Source organism: Capricornis sumatraensis, chromosome 22 (assembly GCF_032405125.1).
Source record: "Capricornis sumatraensis isolate serow.1 chromosome 22, serow.2, whole genome shotgun sequence".
Lineage (NCBI taxonomy): Eukaryota > Metazoa > Chordata > Mammalia > Artiodactyla > Bovidae > Capricornis > Capricornis sumatraensis.
Window position 1 is genome coordinate 36,757,497 of NC_091090.1, and position 20,744 is coordinate 36,778,240.

A 20,744-nucleotide genomic window follows, 5' to 3' on the forward strand; every position below is an offset into this window, starting at 1 on the left:
TTTACACACACACACACACATACATATATAATAAGAGATTTACATGGCTATTTTTGCTTTTCACTCACACACAGAAACCCAGAGTTTGTTAAAACAGTGTCCATGGTTTATTTTCCATGCTGACAGATGAATAATTTATTTGTTAAAGTGGTAGTATCTATGATTATAGTGATAGAAGCCAAGAAGATTTAAATGCTGAATATATTTGCTGAATATACAACTAGCAGTTTTCAGTTGATATAACAAATTAGGAAACTGGCAGAACAACGGAAAATCCAAACATATTGAGGGTAATTCATGTTAGGTAGACCCCATGATGCTGGGTAAGATAGCCATGGTGGAAAATATTTTTCAAATGAAAGTGATCAACTTTCTTCTTGAATATCTTTTACTCATATTTCTTCTAAAATTTTTGAAACCATGATTAAACTTCAGGTAGCTATCAAACTGTTTATTTTATAGAAGAGACATCTAGAGATTGTTATTTTCCACAAAGTTTTCCTTATGCATTTTGGGAAGTTGATCCTATTGCATTAATCCGGTGGATCTGAGATGACTTTCCTGCACATAACAGTTAGAATGTGTTGTTATTTTGTCAGAAACCAGTCCCTGAAGATTTCCAAAAGACCCATTGTATGCTAAACAGAGGGAGAATTTGCACTGTCTTATGCAAGTAATAACTGTTAATGTAAGGGAAATAGATGATAATTTCTAGAGGCATAATTGACTGAAGCGTTCTATCCAAAAAACAACAAAATAAAACGTAGCCAAAATTAATTCTGATATAAGCTTTTTTGAGGGCGTCTCAGCAATTATGGTAGTTGAGGTAGAGAGTGTATCTTTCTATGGTTGTAAATTAAATGCTAGATTTATATTTATTTTTAATATTAAAACATTTATTTAGCACCTTCTGTGTATGAAGCACAATGGGACCAGATCACAGTGATGGATATATAGCTTGGAAGTTGACAAAGGTATAAAGCTTTTAGGTTGTGCTTATGGTATAGCTAAAGAATGATCAGTAGTTAATGTATATAGCAAATAGTAATGGAATAATAGGGGTCTCCAGAGGTTAACTAGTTCACCCATCTGTCTCTTAGCTGAACCAGAGCCTAAACCATCCCACATGGCTGAGCATTTCAGGATCATTAAAGTGCTCTCCTAGGGAAAAAGCTTTCTCAGCCTTTCACAGTTGTTACTCTAATGCATGGCATCTGTACGACTCTCTTTGGCCTAAAGTCTGTGATTCATAGAACCATTAAGGAGCTTTATACACAAACTGCTCTTTGTATTGAAATTGATATAAAAATGAGAAATAATGTATATGCAGTAAGTAGCTAGCCATTGTGTGGAAAAATGTTCCACAACAGAACTATGTATCTCTAAGGCTTCAATTTCATTCAAGTTTAGAGTAGACATGTGTCAGCTCTGAAAGCCATTCCTGTGACTCTCATGGCTTTAAATTAGTAGCGATTGACTTTTGCTTTTGGCTTAAGCATTTCCTATGGCTTGCTTTACTTCTTAATAATTTTAAAAAAGAAATTTACACAGCTGATTCAAAAGTAATAAAAAGACTCCTTATTCTTTTTATTCCCCCCAGTTACTTGGACATAGGAGACATCAAGAAAAGACCAATGGAAGCTGTGAGTACAGAGGTAATGCAAGTAATAGTAACAGCACCGCTTTGTGTTTCTCACGCTGTTGTCTTTTAGAGATTTGGATGGCATTCTGATCGTAAGAGATGAATTGTCTAATGTATATAAGTAGGACATTACATGCTTTAAGGCAAAGATAACTCTTCCTTTGGACCATTAGTGAAAACAAACAGGCCGAGTAGTTGTCCTCAGACATATAGGACAAGATACGACATGCTCTTATTCTCCCATTTTCTAGCTGTGTACTATCTGGTTGGAATCTGTAGGCGTTTTCCCTGTCAAGTGGGAAGAGACTGTTAGTAACCGTGATACCAGTCTTTGCCAAAACTACACCCTGCCCCCCGCCCCCCAAACGACTCCTGACAGCTCAGTGTCTGAAATGATCAGGATCACCCGATTGACCCGGAAGCTTTCAGGGGAGCATGTTAAGACTTGCTGTAATATCAGGAAAACACCTCCATTTTAACTGGCATTCAAGTTCACCTGAGCAGTGGTCACCAAAAACTGGCATGAAGACTGGCAATGAGCCTTGAGAAATAGGTGTTCCTAACACTACGTTCCCAGAGAAGGCAATGGCAACCCACTGCAGTACTCTTGCCTGGAAAATCCCATGGACAGAGGAGCCTGGTAGGCTGCAGTCCATGGGTCGAGAAGAGTCGGACACAACTGAGCGACTTCACTTTCACTTTTCACTTTCATGCATTGGAGAAGGCAATGGCAACCCACTCCAGTGTTCTTGCCTGGAGAATCCCAGGGACGGGGGAGCCTGGTGGGCTGCCGTCTATGTGGTCGCACAGAGTCGGACACGACTGAAGCGACTTAGCAGCAGCAGCAACACTATGTTCCAAGTAGCACCTGGGACCTCTAGTGGAATCATCCCTGGTGAGTATTCTACTGGATGGATTCTTAGCTCATGGATGAAAAAATAGATTAAAAGCAAAGTTAAGGCTACAGCCTTAACTGTCCCAGTGAGAGGGAAAAAAGATAGTTAAACCCAGACTGGGATTCTGTTCACCAGAACGGACTTCCCTCTCCCATTTTAACCCCCACATTGTTGATTGCTCCTGGTGGGTGTGTTCTGCCAGTGAAGAAATGGCTAATGGTGAAAGGAGGTCTTCCTCTTTCATAGTGCTGCGAAATATCTTCAGCGAAATATCCCCAGGGAATGTCCTCAGCTCTCTCCATTTCCTCTTATACTGTGTTTATGCCCAACAGGATCATATAGGTCTCTCTAGAAAAAAACACATAGGAAAATATTTTAATTGTGCAATATTTTTAATAACGTGAGGTTAAGTTCATTACTTAAATAATTTGCGAGAAGAGGTGGTAATCCCAGACATTGTTTAAGTAATTAATATTGTTTGTACTTTTGATTTTCAATGTGTGAAATGAATTGACCCAATGTGTGAGAAGCTGACACAATGTGTGAAAAGTTGAACATGAATGTGATAAGATTTATAGCTTAAAATAGACAAAAACAGAAAAATTTCATGCGGTTCTTTTGTTACAGGGAGAGAATGACCGATGGTTAGAATCTGTAGCAAGTAGTAAAAAAAAAGACATTAGGAAATTAGTTCTGGATATAATTTTGTTCGAAGGCCACACAACTGGTTGAAGTAAGTCACCTTGCTTGAGGTTGGTGACTAAAGCCGACTTTCTGCAATAGAATTTAAAATGTGTGAATTCCTAAAAAAAGTAGGAGTGTGTATTTATTCTGGATTCTAGTGCCTTTGATGAAGACATTATGCCTGGAAAATGCAAGAGGTGTGCAAAAAAAATTAGGAATATACTTAAAAAAAATATTAACCTTAACAGAAGAAGCATTCACAAGGACTCTATAGTTAATTAATTATTTGCTAATTGTTCTTCCACTTTGGAGCAGTAACTATTGATTTCTCTTTGGGCCAGTGCCCAGGGTACACAGACAAGGTTTTGATTTATGAATACACACGTTACATGTGACAAACCCACCTCTCATCTCCAACTAGATGTTAGCATCTCTCCCTGTTCTGGAACAACGCATCTCTCCCTCTTTATTTCTTACTGGTGATACCCACCCCTTCTTATTTCCTCTAACTTCGTGGGATATGCTGGAGCGTTTCCTGTCTCCATCCTTCCCCACACAGTCTTGCAAAGGGGAGCCAAAAAGAGACATTTTGAGGATGCAAAGGAGATGGGAGGAAAAGGTAAGAAACTGTGACCTTCAGCACTTTCCTTTACCTACCCAAGTCCCCCCCTTCTCTCTTTTGTCCTCTCTGCTCTCCCCCCAATCTTTGCTTCCCTTGTGGGTCAGCTGGTAAAGAATCTGCCTGCAATGTGAGAGACCTGGGTTCTATCCCTGGGTTGGGAAGATCCCCTGGAGAAGGGAAAGGCTACCCATTCTAGCATTCTGGCCTGGAGAATTCCTTGGGGTCGCAAAGAGTTGGACACAACTGAGTGATTTGCACATCTTTTCTCCCAGTCTGAACAGTGTTTTCACTTCCCTCACTGTGCATTTCTACTCTTTTTTTTTTTTTTTTGCCTCACCTTTGCTTGGCAAGCCAGATCTTAGTTTCCCACAAAGGGTCAAACCCATGCCCCTGCAGTGGAAGCTTGGAGTCTTAAGCACTGGATCACCAGAGAAGTGCTATGCATTTCCAGTCTTGGTCTTCACAGAGACCCTCCTCCCCAATGTCCACACCACGACAACACTCAAAGCCTGCTTTGAGCAAAGGAACCCCTGCTTTCATTGTCAGAAAGGGAGAGTTTTGGGTTCTTGGCATCCAAAACAGGAAAGCTGAATGCATTTCCCCATAGAGATCTCACTGTCACTGTTGGTTTTATGGCCTTATTGCTGCTGTTTGAGGTGGAGCATAGGTCAGAAAGGCTTTTGTGGGCTGCACTGAGAACCTCACTTTTGTCTGTGAAATTCTTACTGGGCATAAACACCTCCCTTTTTTTCTACAGGTGATTTACCATCAAACTTATAGAGTTACAGGAGATGCAGGTTCAATCCCTGGGTCAGGAAGATCCCCTGGAGGAGGAAATGGCAATCTACTCCAGTATTTTTGCCTGGAGAATCCCATGGATGGAGGAGCCTGCTGGGCTATAGTCTATGAGGTTGCAAAAGAGTCAGGTTCAACTTAGTGACTAAACAACAACTATAAGAACACCAACAACATGTTATAGTAGAAGGACCTTCACAGTTTTGTAGAATGTGTGGCCTTGGGTCCCAGCTGTGGTGGCTAGATTTTCACATGTGGAAGGAGCACCCAGCCAATGGGTGCTTGGAGTCAGTAGCATTCCTCCCCTCCTCCCAGAACACCATAGTCCATAATATGATTTGGTTGTTTGTTAGATGGTTAATAATTTAGACGCAATGGTATCCACTTGCTGACTGCAAGTCATGAAATGGGGCATGCCACCTTGATGTCCTAGGGTCTATTGTGGTTTCTGCCATTACTTTTCTGTTCCATGAGGCTCATTGTTGAAAAGACACTAAAAGGATATCTAGTCCTTCTCTGTACCCGTGTCATCAGGACAGAAAAAGGCAGAACTCTAATGCATCCATTCCACTAACCTGAAAGAAGTATGTGGTCTTATTTGGCCAATACTTTTTGTAACAGGAGGAAAGGAGAGAAAGCAGGAAGATGGATGGAGAAGAAAAGGAGATGGGAAAAAGGAAAAACAAAAAGGTGGCTGGTGGTTTGGACCTGGTCCAAAGTTGAGCAGTGCTGTGGGTTCTGAGCCAATGTCCTTTCCTTTGGAGAAGGCAATGGCACCCCACTCCAGTACTCTTGCCTGGAAAATCCTATGGACGAAGGAGCCTAGTAGGCTGCAGTCCATGGGGTCATGAAGAGTAGGACACGACTGAGCAGCTTCACTTTCACTTTTTACTTTCATGCATTTCTCCAATGCATGCAAGGACATGGCAACCCACTCCAGTGTTCTTGCCTGGAGAATCCCAGAGACAGATGAGCCTGGTGGGCTGCCATCTACGGGGTCACACAGAGTTGGACATGACTGAAGTAACTTAGCAGCACCAGCAGCAGTCCTTTCCTTTCCTCTCAACATATAGCTCTTGCTTTTACTAACAGCCAGCTCAAGAGATCTTCTAGGCTCTCCTTGGACTCCTGCCTCTATTCCCCTGTCATTGTGTTGAGCTGTATTTTCATCTTTCTTCCCACTTTCCCTGTATCAGTGGTTTTAATGAAGACTGTTCTCATCTTCTGACCTTGGTGTTCATCCCTTTATTTATGGCCTCTCAGTCCTCTCTTTGCCTCCTTTCACCTCTGCTCTCTCTCCGGTTTTAGATCTTGTTCTGTGCTTCCATGTTCCAGCTTCCCCCTTGCCTCTGTCAGGGAAGCAAGCAACCTCCTGCACTGGGAGCCTCTGGTCTGCATATGGACACCTTTCCTCTTCCTTCCCAGCCCGCACTGTCCTTTTAGCCTTTTGCCTTGACTGAAGGAGGTTCTTATTTTTCTACTTTATCCACTTAGCTTTCACGTCATCGCATTCCCATACTGTGCAGCATGGTAGGCAGAGGGCAGGGAAGCAAGATTGACAGGACATACATAACCTGTTCAGTTCAGTCACTCAATCATGTCCAACTCTTTGCGACCCCATGAACCGCAGCACGCCAGGCCTCCCTGTCCATCACCAACTCCCAGAGTTCACCAAAACCCATGTCCATCGAGTTGGTGATACCATCCAACCATCTCATCCTCTGTTGTCCCCTTCTCCTCCTGCCTTCAATCTTTCCCAGCATCAGGGTCTTTTCAAATGAGTCAGCTCTTCACATGAGGTGGCCAAAGGATTGGAGTTTCAGCCTCAGCATTAGTCCTTCCAATGAACACCGGGGACTGGTCTCCTTTAGGATGCACTGGTTGGATCTCCTTGCAGTCCAAGGGACTCTCAAGAGTCTTCTCCAACACCACAGTTCAAAAGCATCAATTCTTCGGTGCTCAGCTTTCTTTATAGTCCAACTCTTACAGCTATACATGACCACTGGAAAACCCATAGCCTTGACTAGATGGACCTTTGTTGGCAAAGTAATATCTCTGTTTTTTAATATGCTGTCTAGGTTGGTCATAACTTTCCTTCCAAAGAGTCTTTTAATTTCATGGCTGCAATCAACATCTGCAGTGATTTTGGAGCCCCCAAAAATAAAGTCAGCCACTGTTTCCTCTGTTTCCCCATCTATTTGCCACGAAGTGATAGCACCAGATGCCATGATCTTAGTTTTCTGAATGTTGAACTTTAAGCCAACTTTTTCACTCTCCTCTTTCACTTTCATCAAGAGGCTCTTTAGTTCTTCTTCACTTTGTGCCATAAGGGTGGTGTCATCTGCATATCTGAGATTATTGATATTTCTTCCGGCAATCTTGATTCCAGCTTGTGCTTCCTCCAGCCCAGCATTTCTCATGATGTACTCTGCATATAAGTTAAATGATAATATACAGCCTTGATGTACTCCTTTTCCTATTTGGAACCAGTCTGTTGTTCCATGTCCAGTTCTAACTGTTGCTTCCTGGCCTGCACACAGATTTCTCAAGAGGCAGGTTAGGTGGTCTGGTATTCCCATCTCTTAAAGAATTTTCCACAGTTTATTGTGATCCCCACAGTCAAAGGCTTTGGAATAGTCAATAAAGCAGAAATAGGTGTTTTTCTGGAACTCTCTTGCTTTTTCCATGATCCAGCGGATGTTGGCAATTTGATCTCTGGTTCCTCTGCCTTTTCGAAAACCAGCTTGAACATCTGGAAGTTCACGGTTCACATATTGCTGAAACCTAACCTCTTACCTCCAAGAAATTTACAGTTTTGCTGAAAAGACAGATATATGAACATTTCCAGTACTGCATACTAAGCAATTCTGGGGTCCAACCCTGTTTGTGTCGAGCTATTTATTTCCAATGCTTTCAGCTATCAGATGGCAACAAAGTCATCTGTGAACTCATCAAAGGAAAGCATCATTCTTGACTTGGAGTTGTAGCTGCTGCCGGCCGGCTCCTCCATGTCGCCTCCATGTAGCGAGTCCTTTAGATTACAACATTCTTCAGTGGTTATTTAGGGCCCAAAATCTGTTTCACTGTGTAAGAGGCCCTGAAGCACATTCTCTACAGCGGAGACAAGCAGACAGCGTGCAGAGCACTTAGGGTGTGCTAGGAGCTGTGACTCACCAGGTGTAAAATGAGTACTTTCAGGAGTTTGGAGTCTAGAGGATGAGACAGGGAAGTAAGTCAATTATTATTATTGAGGGCACATGTGCTGGGCTGGAAGAATGTTTAGAGGACTGAAAAAGGGTGGATGGATTTACATAATGCATTATCCATAAGTTTATGGATTAAGTTTAAGCCAGTTTTGAAACGGTTTCAAATATCTTTCATTTTTGGCCCACTTTTCTTAGCTTAAAGTTTTGAGAATGTCCCTTTCTCCTCCTTGATTAAGGAGGATAATTTAATATTTATGTCTGTATAGGGATCAAAGCCTGTCTCTAATAAAAATAGTGAAAACCAACTGGATAGAAAAGCAAGAAAGGCAGCCTTGCCATGAGTCAGGCTCAGATAGTGCAGGCAGCTATCGCCCTCCAGACTCCTCTGTCTATGGGATTCTCCAGGCAAGAATACTGGAGTGGGTTGTCATGCCCTCCTCCAGGGGATCTTCCCAACCCGGGGATCAAACCCAGGTCTCCTGCATTGCAGGTGGATTCTTTACTGTCTAAGCCACTAAGGAAGCCCAAGAGTACTGGAATGGGTAGCCTATCCCTTCACCAGAGGATCTTGCAGGCAGATTCTTTACCAGCTGAGCTACCAGGGAAGCCCACAGTTAACAGAGAACACTGCTTCTCCCAGTCCTGCTCGCTCTGTCAGATGCCCTAAGGGCCTCCCTTCCTGTGATTACTGCATTCTTGCAGATGACACTCTAGACTTGCTGTACTGCTCCTATATTTTACTGGACATCTTTATTTTTTGGCCAGGCCTCACAGCTTGCAAGATCTTACTTCCCTGACCAGGCGTTGAACCCCAGGCCGCAGCAGTGAAAGCACCAAGTCCTAACGGCTGGATCGCCAGGGAATGCCCTACCCGGCATCTTTAATTGCTAAACCGCCCTCACCTCATAACAGCCCCTAGTTAACCCCCACTCGTAACTTCACCTCCAAACTGCCCTCAGTCCAGAAGTGAATCTGCTTCCTCTAGACTCAAATCCTCCAGGGAGAACCCAGACCTTAGGAAAGATGATTCCCTTCGCCTCTTTCTCAGCATCATTTTGTGACTTCTCCAAGTGCCATCCCCCACTGCACCAAATCAACAAATCTGATTTTGTCTGACTACAGATTTGTTCCTGTTTCTGATAGTCTTCACCTGATGAGGCTTTAACACATGCGTCAGAGCTGCTGGTTAGATTGTAGTCTCTGGGAGGTCTGCTCATTCTGTATAATACTTAGCATTAAGAGGCTGGTGTGTGTGTGAGTCGCTCTGTCGTGTCCGACTGTTTGCGACCCCATGGACTATAGCCCACCAGGCTCCTATGTCCATGGAATTCTCCAGGCAAGACTACTGGAGTGGGTTGCCATTTTCTTCTCCAAGAGATCTTCCTGACACAGGGATCAAACTCAGGTCTCCCACATTGTAGGCAGATTCTTTGCTCTCTTAGCCACCAGGATTCTCTAATAGGCTGGTAGTCGTTTTAATTCTCTATAGCTTTGAACATTCCTTATCATAGTTAAGGGAGATATGTGTTTTCCTTGTGTGCCTCGTGATTCTGTGTTTCGTGTATGAGTGGGATGTCTCAAATCACTTATAAGTCTTCATGGCCACCATCTAGCGTTTCAGGGATAAAATTAGTTGTAATTAAACCTTTGTGTATTTATTGTCTCTTAGAATCTGCTCAGTCACGATTGTAGCCTGCCCGGCTCCTCTATCCATGGAATCCAGGCAAAAATACTGGAGTGGGTTGCCATTCCCTTCTCCTTTAATGTCTCTGGTGTACATTTATTGTCTCTAGTATACTTTGTGGAGAAGGCGATGGCACCCCACTCCAGTACTCTTGCCTGGAAACTCCCATGGATGGAGGAGCCTGGTAGGCTGCAGTCCGTGGGGTCATGAAGAGTCGGACACGACTGAGCGACTTCACTTTCACTTTTCACTTTCATGCACTGGAGAAGGAAATGGGAACCCACTCCAGTGTTCTTGCCTGGAGAATCCCAGGGACGGGGGAGCCTGGTGGGCTGCCGTCTGTGGGGTCACACAGAGTCAGACACAACTGAAGCGACTTAGCAGCATCAAGAGTATACTTTGAAACTATTGAATGAATGCTATTTACTTAACAAGGATTTATTGTGTGCCTGCTGTGTCCTCCCTGGTGAAAGGTTAAAGCGTCTGCCTCCAATGCGGGAGACCTGGGTTTGATCCCTGGGTTGGGAAGATCTCCTGGAGAAGGAAATGGCAATCCACTCCAGTATTCTTGCCTGGAGAATCCCATGGACGGAGAAGCCTAGTAGGTTACCGTCCACGGGGTCACAAAGAGTCGGACACGACTGAGTGACTTCACCTTCACCTTCTGCTATGTCCCAGGGACTATATGCTTGTCACCCGAGAACCAAATAATGTGGCCCCTGTCCTCATGGAGTTGACTGCTCTTTAGCCGTCCTTGCTTGTCATGCCTTACTTTTAACTCTGCCAGCATTGATCTTTGTTGTAGGCCTTGTGGATTTCTTTAGCTCATAACCCTACATTTTAAGGGCTAAACAGTTTTTGAAGAAAAATCAGGGCTCTGTTTGCTTTTCTTCTTCATTTGCCTGCTCTTCTTCACCTGCTAGTGGAGAGCCAGTCATAGGTGCAGTAACAGCTAAACAGAGAGAGCTGGTCAGGTCTCACCATCTTCAAAGTGACCCATCCATGATGACGTATGCTCTCTGCAGTTGGGAGAACTGCTATCTTAAGCAGAAATCTTCAGATTAAGATCTAAAGACACTAATGAGTGTCTTCTCAAGGAGTGGATCCTCTTGAATACCCTTCTCTCATTTTAGATTTTCATCAGTGGAGAATTTGGATAAACTTTGTTTCTTCTTTGTCGGGAGGAGTGCTGCAGAAGAACCTTGGAGAGGAAGAAACAAAGGAAGTGAGGTTTTGAAACCTCAAAACTTGACCTGGTCTGAAACTGTGGGAGCATGTGTTGTACTTCGGGTCAGTCACACCTGTGAATGTCTTTAAGATTTTGAATATCATTATTAAAACTTCACATTTCAGTTTAATCATTAGGCATCATCTCCATAAAACATACTATGAGGTTTGCTACTTAAAGGCTTTGGGTTGGGAATGGGTTTCTAGACATCAAATCAGGTGTAATTATTAACCTTACTGTGGGAAAGCTTGGGACTCTGTGGTTTAACTCACTAATCTTTAGCCTTGGAATTCTAGGTTCAAAGAGGGGACTATGAAATAGTTAAACTCTTAAATGTTTCTTTCTTTAACTTGGGGAAAGATTTCCAGATTATGTTAGTCAAGTTTACTAATTTATCAAAACATCAAAGAAAATGAAACTCACTTTTGTGAGTTCTTCCAACAATAATTGAAGCCCTTTTCCAGTCTTCTATTTTACACCTTCGCCCATCTCTCTAACGTAACTGCAGAGTAAGAAGGATTCTTTTAAGGACAGCCGGTTTACATCAGTGGTGCTGGCAATTCCAAGGTGACTATGACCTTGCCAAGGCTCTAGGAAGACAGAATTTTCTGTTAAAGAACAACTGACATATTTCATTTTTCTTTCACACTTTCCTGTCTTATCTCTTTTCTTGGTATTGAGCTGTGTGTGTGGGGAGGGGGCGTGGGGAATAAGAGGAAGAAACAGAAGTGTTTGTGTCAACCTAGAAAATATTGATCTAATGAAAAATATCTGTTAGTAACCCATATCATATTCAAAAGCAGAGACGTTACTTTGCCGACTAAGGTCCATCTAGTCAAGGCTATGGTTTTCCCAGTGGTCATTTATGGATGTGAGAGTTGGACTGTGAAGAAGGCTGAACACCGAAGAATTGATGCTTTTGAACTGTGGTGTTGGAGAAGACTCTTGAGAGTCCCTTGGACTGCAAGGAGATCCAACCAGCCCATTCTGAAGTAGATCAGCTCTGGGATTTCTTTGGAAGGAATGATGGTAAAGCTGAAACTCCAGTACTTTGGCCACCTCATGCGAAGAGTTGACTCATTGGAAAAGACTCTGATGCTGGGAGGGATTGGGGGCAGGAGGAGAAGGGGACGACAGAGGATGAGATGGCTGGATGGCACCACTGACTCGATGGGTGTGAGTCTGAGTGAACTCCGGGAGTTGCTGATGGACAGGGAGGCCTAGCGTGCTGCAATTCATGGGGTCACAAAGAGTCGGACACGACTGAGCGACTGAACTGAACTGAACCCATATCAGTTCTGAATAAAAGTTAGAAGCTGGGGTCTTAATTTTTCCATTAAACATGTGCTGTGGGATTGCTCCATATATCTTGCATTCTCTGATTGGCATTTAGGTATGATTTAGAATGTCTATGAAATTGGAAGACATACAAATTAGAGCATGTTTATATTTTTTATTTATAGTAATAAGCTGTTCTAAGCAAAGACAGACATTTAACAAGAAAACATTTATAAAATGATTATCAGCCTTTTAGGAAAAAGTATGAAAAGTATCTAATAAAATAGTTAAATTGCTAGCTAATTGTGAATATTTAAAAAAATCACTTAATCGAAGTATTTAAATACTCTCAATAAGACATTTTATTTGCCCCCAAGATAAAGTCCTTTTGGCAACACCAACAGCATCCCCTGTGGAACAGAGAAGAACATCTTGTTCTTATCATGCATGAGATTTAGAAACACAGATGTTGAATTTTTAGGGATATGTATTATAATTTGAAGTTCCGCCAAGGAATACCAAACTTTTCATTGATGGATATTATGCACCTACTAGAAAATCAATACTTAGGTTCACATTTTAGGGTAATTGTAATGAGCTTATTGCATTTTCTCTTGAGTCAAAGGGACAATTCATAATGGAAGTATGATTTTTCCATGTGGTAAGAATAATAAGAAAATGTAACCAGATAGCAAGTATGGCCAAGGAAGACAAATTGTGCTCAACCATTTATTGAATGCTGCTCAAGTATGCTTTTACATTGAGAATGTTTATCAAGAGCCTACTGAATGCCAGGCAGTGGGCTGGATTCTAGCCCCATGAAGACACTGAGTATGCACTAATCAGAAACGACAACAAAGGAATTGTCATTGGAAGAGACTGAAAAGAGTTTTGAAAAAGTATAAAAGGGTGGAAAAGTAATACCAGCGGTTGTTAATCTGAAGAAAGACAGCTATTTATTTAGACCTGATTAATAATTAGCTTCAATGCTTATAAAGAATGTGGTGACTAGATCTTTTCCATCACAGCTGGGTACCAAAAAAAGGGGAAACAAAATTAAGCTGTGGTGTGAAGTTTGAAGGATTTCAGTCAGATTGAAAGAAAGATTTTAAAGAATTGGTGAAGATTCCTAGGCATTTATTGAAAGAAGGTGTCTTATCTTTTTTTCATCTATTTTAAAATATAAACCCATTCATTCCTTTGGCTGGCACATTTCGGTTGTATACCAAGATGACAGGGTTGAACTGAGGTTGCCCTCTCACCTAAGGTTTGGTGGGGCAGGTGGCTGTCAGAGTCTTCCTGGGAAGGCCAGGTTGTCACACTCCCTCATGGAGGCAGTTTGAATTGTCACTTTCTGTCATGATCTCTCAAGTTTCAGAGAGTTCTTCAGGGTCAATAAGCAGGTGGTGCTGTGATTTGCTGGCACTTTCAGTCAGAATTTTTAAAAACCAAGAAAATCTAAAGCCGTACCACGAGAGTAGAGGGTTTGGAGAAGATTCCTGGTTTTGGAGTGTGGTTTTTGTATTTATAACTAGAGTTAGCCTAGTATCCCGATAGATATAACAACCATCCAAAGAGATGTTTCTGTTTTCTTCCACACATGGTACATCCAGAAAAGAAAACCCAAGAGAATGATGTGTTAAAGTGCAACTCAGAGGAATCGGTAATAAGAAACTAAGCATATGAGGTCACCCTGTGGTGATGTTTCCATTTTTGATTAGGATGTAGAAACGTGTCAGTTTAAATTATATTTCTCTTTAATTTAGAACAGATTTGCATGTGTGTGTGTTTACTCTTCTTTTTTTGAAATTAATTTATTTTCGGTTGTGCTAGGTTTCGTTGCTGGGCAAGCTTTCTCTAGTTTAGGGGAGTGGAGGCTACCCTCTCCTTGGCGGTGCACAGGCTTGTCATTGCAGTGGCTTATCTCGTTGAGCACAGGCTCTAGGCCCACGGACTTCAGTAGTTGCAGCATGCAAGCTCGGTAGTTGCAGCTCCCGGGCTCCATAGCACCGGCTCAGTAGTTGTGATGTGTGGACTTAGTTGCTCTGAGGCTTGTGGAATCTTCCTGGATCAGGGGGTCAAGCCCGTGTCCGCTGCATTGACAGGCGGGTTCTTATCCACTGTGTCACCAGGGAAGTCCCGGGTTTAATCTTAAACACCTAACTTGTAGAAACTTTGTTTCAAAGACCCAGAGTAGCACAGAGCAGCGATAAATCCGTGGACTATTCCTGGTGGAGCAGCATGGTGAGCGCACCGCGCTGATGAAGCCAGGGACTCGGACTCGGACCCCACGGTCCCCTCTCAATTCCATTAGGTCCTCAGCCCGAGATTGTCCCCCCAGTATCCAGCTGTCACCTCAAGTCTGGCGTTGGTTAAAGCATAGGTCAGAATATATGTGAGATTCAGCTTACATCTGTCACCATATTGGAGATCAACTAGAAAGGTCTGTGTCCTGCAGGTAGTATGCTAACAGTCTTATCTTTATGTACAAAATAAAGCATATTTCACTGTACTTGAAAATGGATGGATGGAGGACATAAGGCGGTTTTTTTAAGGTTAGGGTGATTTGTTTGCATTTGTTTGATTATAGCGTGAAGAATAAAGGCGTATCTAGCTTGGTCAACAATGAAAATTCCCATTTATAATTGTGAAAGGCTCCAAAGCAGCCAGCCAGATCCAGCTCAGATGTCATAGCATGATTACATAGTTTGAATGTTTGGTTTGTTGAAAGAAGGTTGATTTCAGTCCACCTGTTAGCTGGGGCCAAAACTAGATGGTGAGGGCCTATGGGAGAGTGAAAACTAAATGGACACAGTGTATTTGTAATGTCTAATGTTTAACGTGGGACCTTTCTCTCTAGGAAATTTCTAATGGCAGTCAGTCCTTGATGCTTTGTGTTTTTTTCCTCCCTTTCTGGCAGTATTTTTGAGTTTCAAAGATTTATGAACTTCCATGCCTATCTTTGCTATTTCAAATTATAAAATGTAATGTAACCAGGCAGCCAACTTTTAGCAGTATTTATAAAAAAAGGAGTTATCGAATGTTACCCAAGTTGTGTTTTGTAAATTACATGCTGACTGATAAAATGCCATAGTCACAGCTTGTTTTTCTAGAACTGAACAGAGAACTCAGTTTCCAGTACTATGAGTTTTGTGTTAGCTTGCATGGGATCTCCCACAAATGATTTTTTAAAAAATGATTTTCAGTATCAAATTTAAAATTATAGGTATATATATTTACCATAGCATAGAGAGGTTTTTTTTGTATGGCTTTTGCAAATGTAGCTGATTTCTCATGAACTGTCAATTGGCTAATATTTAAATTAGTCAAATAGTATGTGGAAATTGGATTGAATTAACTTTCCTCTAGCTGGCACTTCTTCTAATCAGGTTGCTATTCCCTTGTGTTAATCCTATTTCCATTATTTTATCAATAATATTAACATTGTCTTCTCTTCTTGCCTATTATCTAAACATGCATACATAGATATGTGTATAATGAAGTACAGGCAATGTGATTTGCCAGTGGGGTTTTCAGCATTTTTACTGATCGAGTCTTATTTATTCCTAAACTTTCCTCCTTTCCTCTGCTTTTCTAATTCACTTGCTTGTATAGAACCATATTCATATTATAGTTCCCTGATTAGGAATTTCTTTTTCTCTAGTTTATGCTATCAAGTTAGCGGAGTTGTGTGCATCAAATTTGGTCTCAAGAGAATATGTCCAATGCTTATTATAAATGAATTTATCCTAGAAAGGCAGTGTTGGTTATATGTCTAAGTTGTTATCTGTACCAATGTCAGTTTAGCTTGTGTTCCAGGCCCTATGGGATTACTCCGAGTATATAGACAGAATTATAAAATCATAATGGCAGTCTTTCTGCTCCATCTAAATGATCCTAAAGGATTATGTTAAAAGAAGAAGGCTTTGTTTGCAGAGTCTGGAGAAGGGGAGTCTGGCAATGAGTTGCTCTATGTCTCCGCTGTTATTTCAGTCCTCCTTGCATGTGGGAGGGTTTGGAGCTCAATGGAATGACACTAATCACAAAGTTATGGCTCTCACTTTTATTTTTTTAAACTTGGAATTGGCTTTTATTTATTTATTTTTGACCTCACCAAATGGCATGTGGGGTATCAGTTCCCCGACCAGGGATTAAACCCCTGCCCTCTGGGATTGGAAGCACAGAGTCTTAACAATGGGCCACCAGGAAGTCCCAGCTCTCACTTTTTGATAGTAAAAAAAATTAATATCACAGATTTTTTCATCAGAAAAGTTCTGACCATTGATTTATGTGCCAGACATCATGCTAATGTGACTTACAACAGCAAAGAAGTCAGACAAGGCCTCAGGCTTCACGACGCTTGTGTAGTGGAGAAGACAGATAGGCAAGCAAGCACTTGTAATGGCATCTGCTGGATGGGAGAGGGCGGAAGGGACAGGGTGCTGGAGCGGCAGCTACCATTGGGAATCCTCAGAGCTTCCAGGAAGAAATGACATTTGAGACCTAAAAGAGATGAGTAGATGTCAGCTAGGCAAACAGAAGGAGGAACAGTATTCCTGGCAGCGGGAACAGCATATGTGAATGTCTGCAGATGAGAGATTATGGCACATTTGGAAAACTTACACATTCTGCTTGGCTGAAGCATGGGATGGAAGGGTTGGAAAAATGTATGAGCCAAAGAGACTTAGCAAGTAGAGAGAGACCAAGTCATAAAGGTTTTTAAAAGGAGTTTTGACTTTCCCCTAAAACCAATTTGGAAGCCGTTGATAGGGTATCAGAAAGGAATTGATATGATCACTTTTGCTGCCCCAGCAAGGTTGGAGGTCAGGAGACTTAATGGAGATAAATGTGGTGCTCATGATGGGCGAGGCTGTGGAGATGGTAGAAGGATCAGAGTCGAGAGACAGGACTGTGACTGGTTGGATGTGGGGTGAAGAGAGATGAGTTGGATGCTTCTTGGGTTTCTGGCTCAGGCAACTGCATAGATAGTCATTGCCCTTCACTGAGATGGGGGAATGGTTTGTTTTTTGGTAACACTGACAATCAGACATATTTGAAGTATTAACTGTTTGAACATTGAACCAACATAAAAAAAATGTTGGAAGATGCACCAAACCAGAACTTATTGTGAGTGTGAACATGTGTGTATTTTTCTTTACTGTGTGCTTGGGTAGTGTTCTTCTTGCTGTTTAGCTGCAAAGTCATGTCCAACTCTTTTGGGACCCCGTGGACCTTGGCCTGCCAGGCTCTACTGTCCATGGGATTTCCCAGGCAAGGATACTGGAGTGGGTTGCCTTTTCGTTCTATAGGGGATCTTCCCAACCCAGAGACCAAACCTAAGTCTCCTGAATTGGCAGATGAGTTCTTTACCACTGAGTCACCTGGAAGCCCTAGTAGAGTTCTAGATACTATATAAAAATTATCTAGTTTAATCTTCACAGCAACTGTATCAAGTAGGGACTGTTATTATTCCCATTTTATGGAGGAAGACATTGATGACTGAGACATGGTCTTATAGAGCTCAGAGTCAAGAGGAACTGTGAGTAAATATATTGTGTTAGTGCGAAGGGAAGCATATTCTACTGAGTTAACAGAATTTAATTGATGATGACCATGCAGTGTCTTTTTGCTCTTGAAAGGGAATTTGGAGGGCAAAGGGTTTTGTTTATTTACTGTACTTTGATTTAATAATGATAGAAAGAAAAAGATATACAAAGAAGACTGAAGGAAGTAAGTCCAGACGAGAGGCACAATTTTCTTTTAATTTCCTTAATATCCTTATTTAACAAGTTATCATTAACCACAAAATTGCCTAGTTATTTTAGCTGTATTCTTAATTGACTTGCTTTTTTTTTTTTTGCTTTTGTTAATATTCCCTATAGTACAGATATTTATGTTGAATGTTTCCAATACAGTACTTGAAATGGCTTTGGCATGTCTACTCCTAAAAGGATTCCCACAGGAAACCAAAAATATCTTTACATGGAAATTTACTACAGAGTGGAAGAGATTGGAGAAAGAGATAATGAGCTAAGAACCATGAATGAGTTTTTAAACTTTCATCATGTTTGCTGGCAGAGGACCAAGCAAAGGTCCCATTCTGATGGCTTAGCTACAATAGGGCTGATGAAGTGAACATCAGCTTTTTTCTCTTTGTGTGGCTGGTGGTGTGGGGTCTACCTCTCTCCCAGCTTCCGGTGGTGGGAACTGTATTCATTCATACAGAAAGTGCATTCAGATGCCCGAAAGCCAACATTTGACAAATAATTGTCACACATCTTTAATGGTCCAACGGCAGCATATCTTTTGTTTCTGCCAAAATCAATGCTAATGTTTCTTAAACCTCTGAAAACATACACATCCTCTTCTTCAGAAGGAGGTTACCCATAGTCTCTTTATCTATTGTATCTTGTTCCTAGTCAGGATATCTGGATGATGTTCTTTCTTTTCCTAGTTCTACTACTTTCTCAACTCAATATTTTGATATAAAGATAATTATTATTACCTCATATAAGTCAGTGAGATAAAGGGGGTGGGGAAGATGCAGTGATAGACAATATCCAAGATATACATGACATCACAAGAAAAGAAATGAAGGTATTTCTTCAGAGAATCATGAGACTACAGATAGTATTCATGATTTCCTTTCCTACCATCCTTAGCTGCCTGACCAGGGATTGAACCTGCAGCCCTGGCACTGGAAGGGGAAATCTTAATCCCTGGACTACCTGGGAAGTCCCTCATCCCTCTCACCTTTAGTTAACACTTCATCTGCTTAGGATTCTTAACCAGTTGGGTGGTCCAAATATTTGTTCTGGAGGGATCTGAGCTCTTGGTAATGTTGTCATTACAGGATTGCTGATGCCTTCCATAACTTCACTATTTTTAAAAAAAAACTATAAATTACATTTAACATACAAAAGAGAAATCATAGCTACAGTTTGTAGAACAATAAAATGAACATCTGTGTGCTACATTCAGCTTAAAAAACAGAACAGAATATAGTTAAATCTCCTCTCGTCTCTCTCTCCTTAGTCCCATTTCTTGCTTCTTTCCAAAATGTAAACACTATCTTGAATTTTGTATTTATCCTCCCGTTGCCTTTTGTTTTCCTTAATAGTTCTACTACATGTGTATATAATCCTAAACAATATATAGTTAAATTTGGAATTTATGTAAATGAAATCATACTCTATTTGCTCTTTTGCAACCTGTTTTTTTTTCCTCAGAGATATTTGTGGTATTCATCCATTTAATTTGATTTTCTGAAAGTTAATTTGTCAGTAGAACTGAGTAAACACTTATTACTAATATGTAGATTTATTTAATATTATTCATCTGATAAATTTGAACACTCACATGCAGATAATCTAAAAAAATGACTTCATATAATTATGAGGAAGTAGTTGAAAGAATTTAGATATTTCTAAATGTATTAAGTATTTTTATTATGTCAAAATATATGTATTTAGCTGTAAGTAGTAGAGCGAAAGTGATTTTAAATCTAATTAATAACTATTGTGCTTAATTTTTAAAGATTAAGTCATATTTATATTCTTTCCAAATATTATTTTCCCTTCTTTTAAATGGTTTATACTTTACATTTTGGATATCCCCACCTTCTTCCCTCAATTAAAAAATTTTTCTTTCATTTCTTTATCTTTTTTATTTACTGTTCTTTATTTTTTTAAGATTATAAATATATATACTTTATTTTTTATTTTTATTTTTTTTAATTTTAAAATCTTTAATTCTTACATGCATTCCCAAGCATGAACCCCCCTCCCACCTCCCTCCCCATAACATCTCTCTGGGTCATCCCCATGCACCAGCCCCAAGCATGCTGTATCCTGCGTCAGACATAGACTGGCGATTCGATTCTTACATGATTATTTACTGTTCTTTAAACTCTTCCTGTGTTCAACTTCTAGCCTTTACTTTGCTTATTAAACATGATTAAAAAAAACTTCAGCTGCCAGCTTCTCAATTCATCTCTGTCCAGTGTGCTTCATGTCTTATTTTCAAAGATTAAAAATGTATGCTGTGATGTCTTAATTAATATGCAGATTTTTTTGATCAAGTGCAGGTGTCATTGGCCACCTCTTTGCCTCCCCACTCCAATCACCTTTTATTTCTTGATAATATTTTTATTAACATGTTAATTTTGGTGAAAAATACTCCATATCATTTTAGCAAGTGGCATTTGTGGTTGACTTGAATTAATGAGTAGAATAGGAAATGGGAAATGGATTTGAAATACCAGGGAGTCAAAACTATAGGTAAGATAAAAACAAATCACAATTACCAACGTTTAATGAATGAAAGAGCTGCTTAAGAAATGAATGAATGATTGCATGAGTAACTAGGTAACTCCTTGTAATACCATGCTGAACTGACTGTCATCTGAATGTCAGAGTCTGCACCATGTTTAGATAATTTTAGAGATTGTTATTAAATTAAGGATCGGTTTTAAACATTACCATTTTATATATGTGTATATGTATCATCCATTCTCATTAGAGGAAATATAATTTTCTGTTGCTGTGTTGAAGACTATTTTGCTAAAAATGGTTGGAGTCAGGTAGCTGGTAAAGAATCCACCTGCAATGCAGGAGACCCTGGTTTGATTTCTGGGTAGGGAAGATCCCCTGGAGAAGGGTTAGGCTACCCACTCCAGTATTCTTGGCTTCCCTGGTGGCTCAGCTGGCA

General features: G+C 40.8%; 1 protein-coding gene across 1 annotated transcript in view; it reads left to right on the forward strand.

The window, feature by feature from the left end:
- Positions 1–20,744, forward strand: part of DCDC2 (doublecortin domain containing 2) — a 144,546-nt gene that overhangs the window by 3,161 nt on the left and 120,641 nt on the right. Inside the window, exon 2 of the mRNA XM_068960481.1 lies at positions 1,601–1,655. Within this exon, the coding sequence (XP_068816582.1) occupies positions 1,601–1,655 (55 nt within the window). The remainder of the gene's footprint in view (positions 1–1,600; positions 1,656–20,744) is intronic.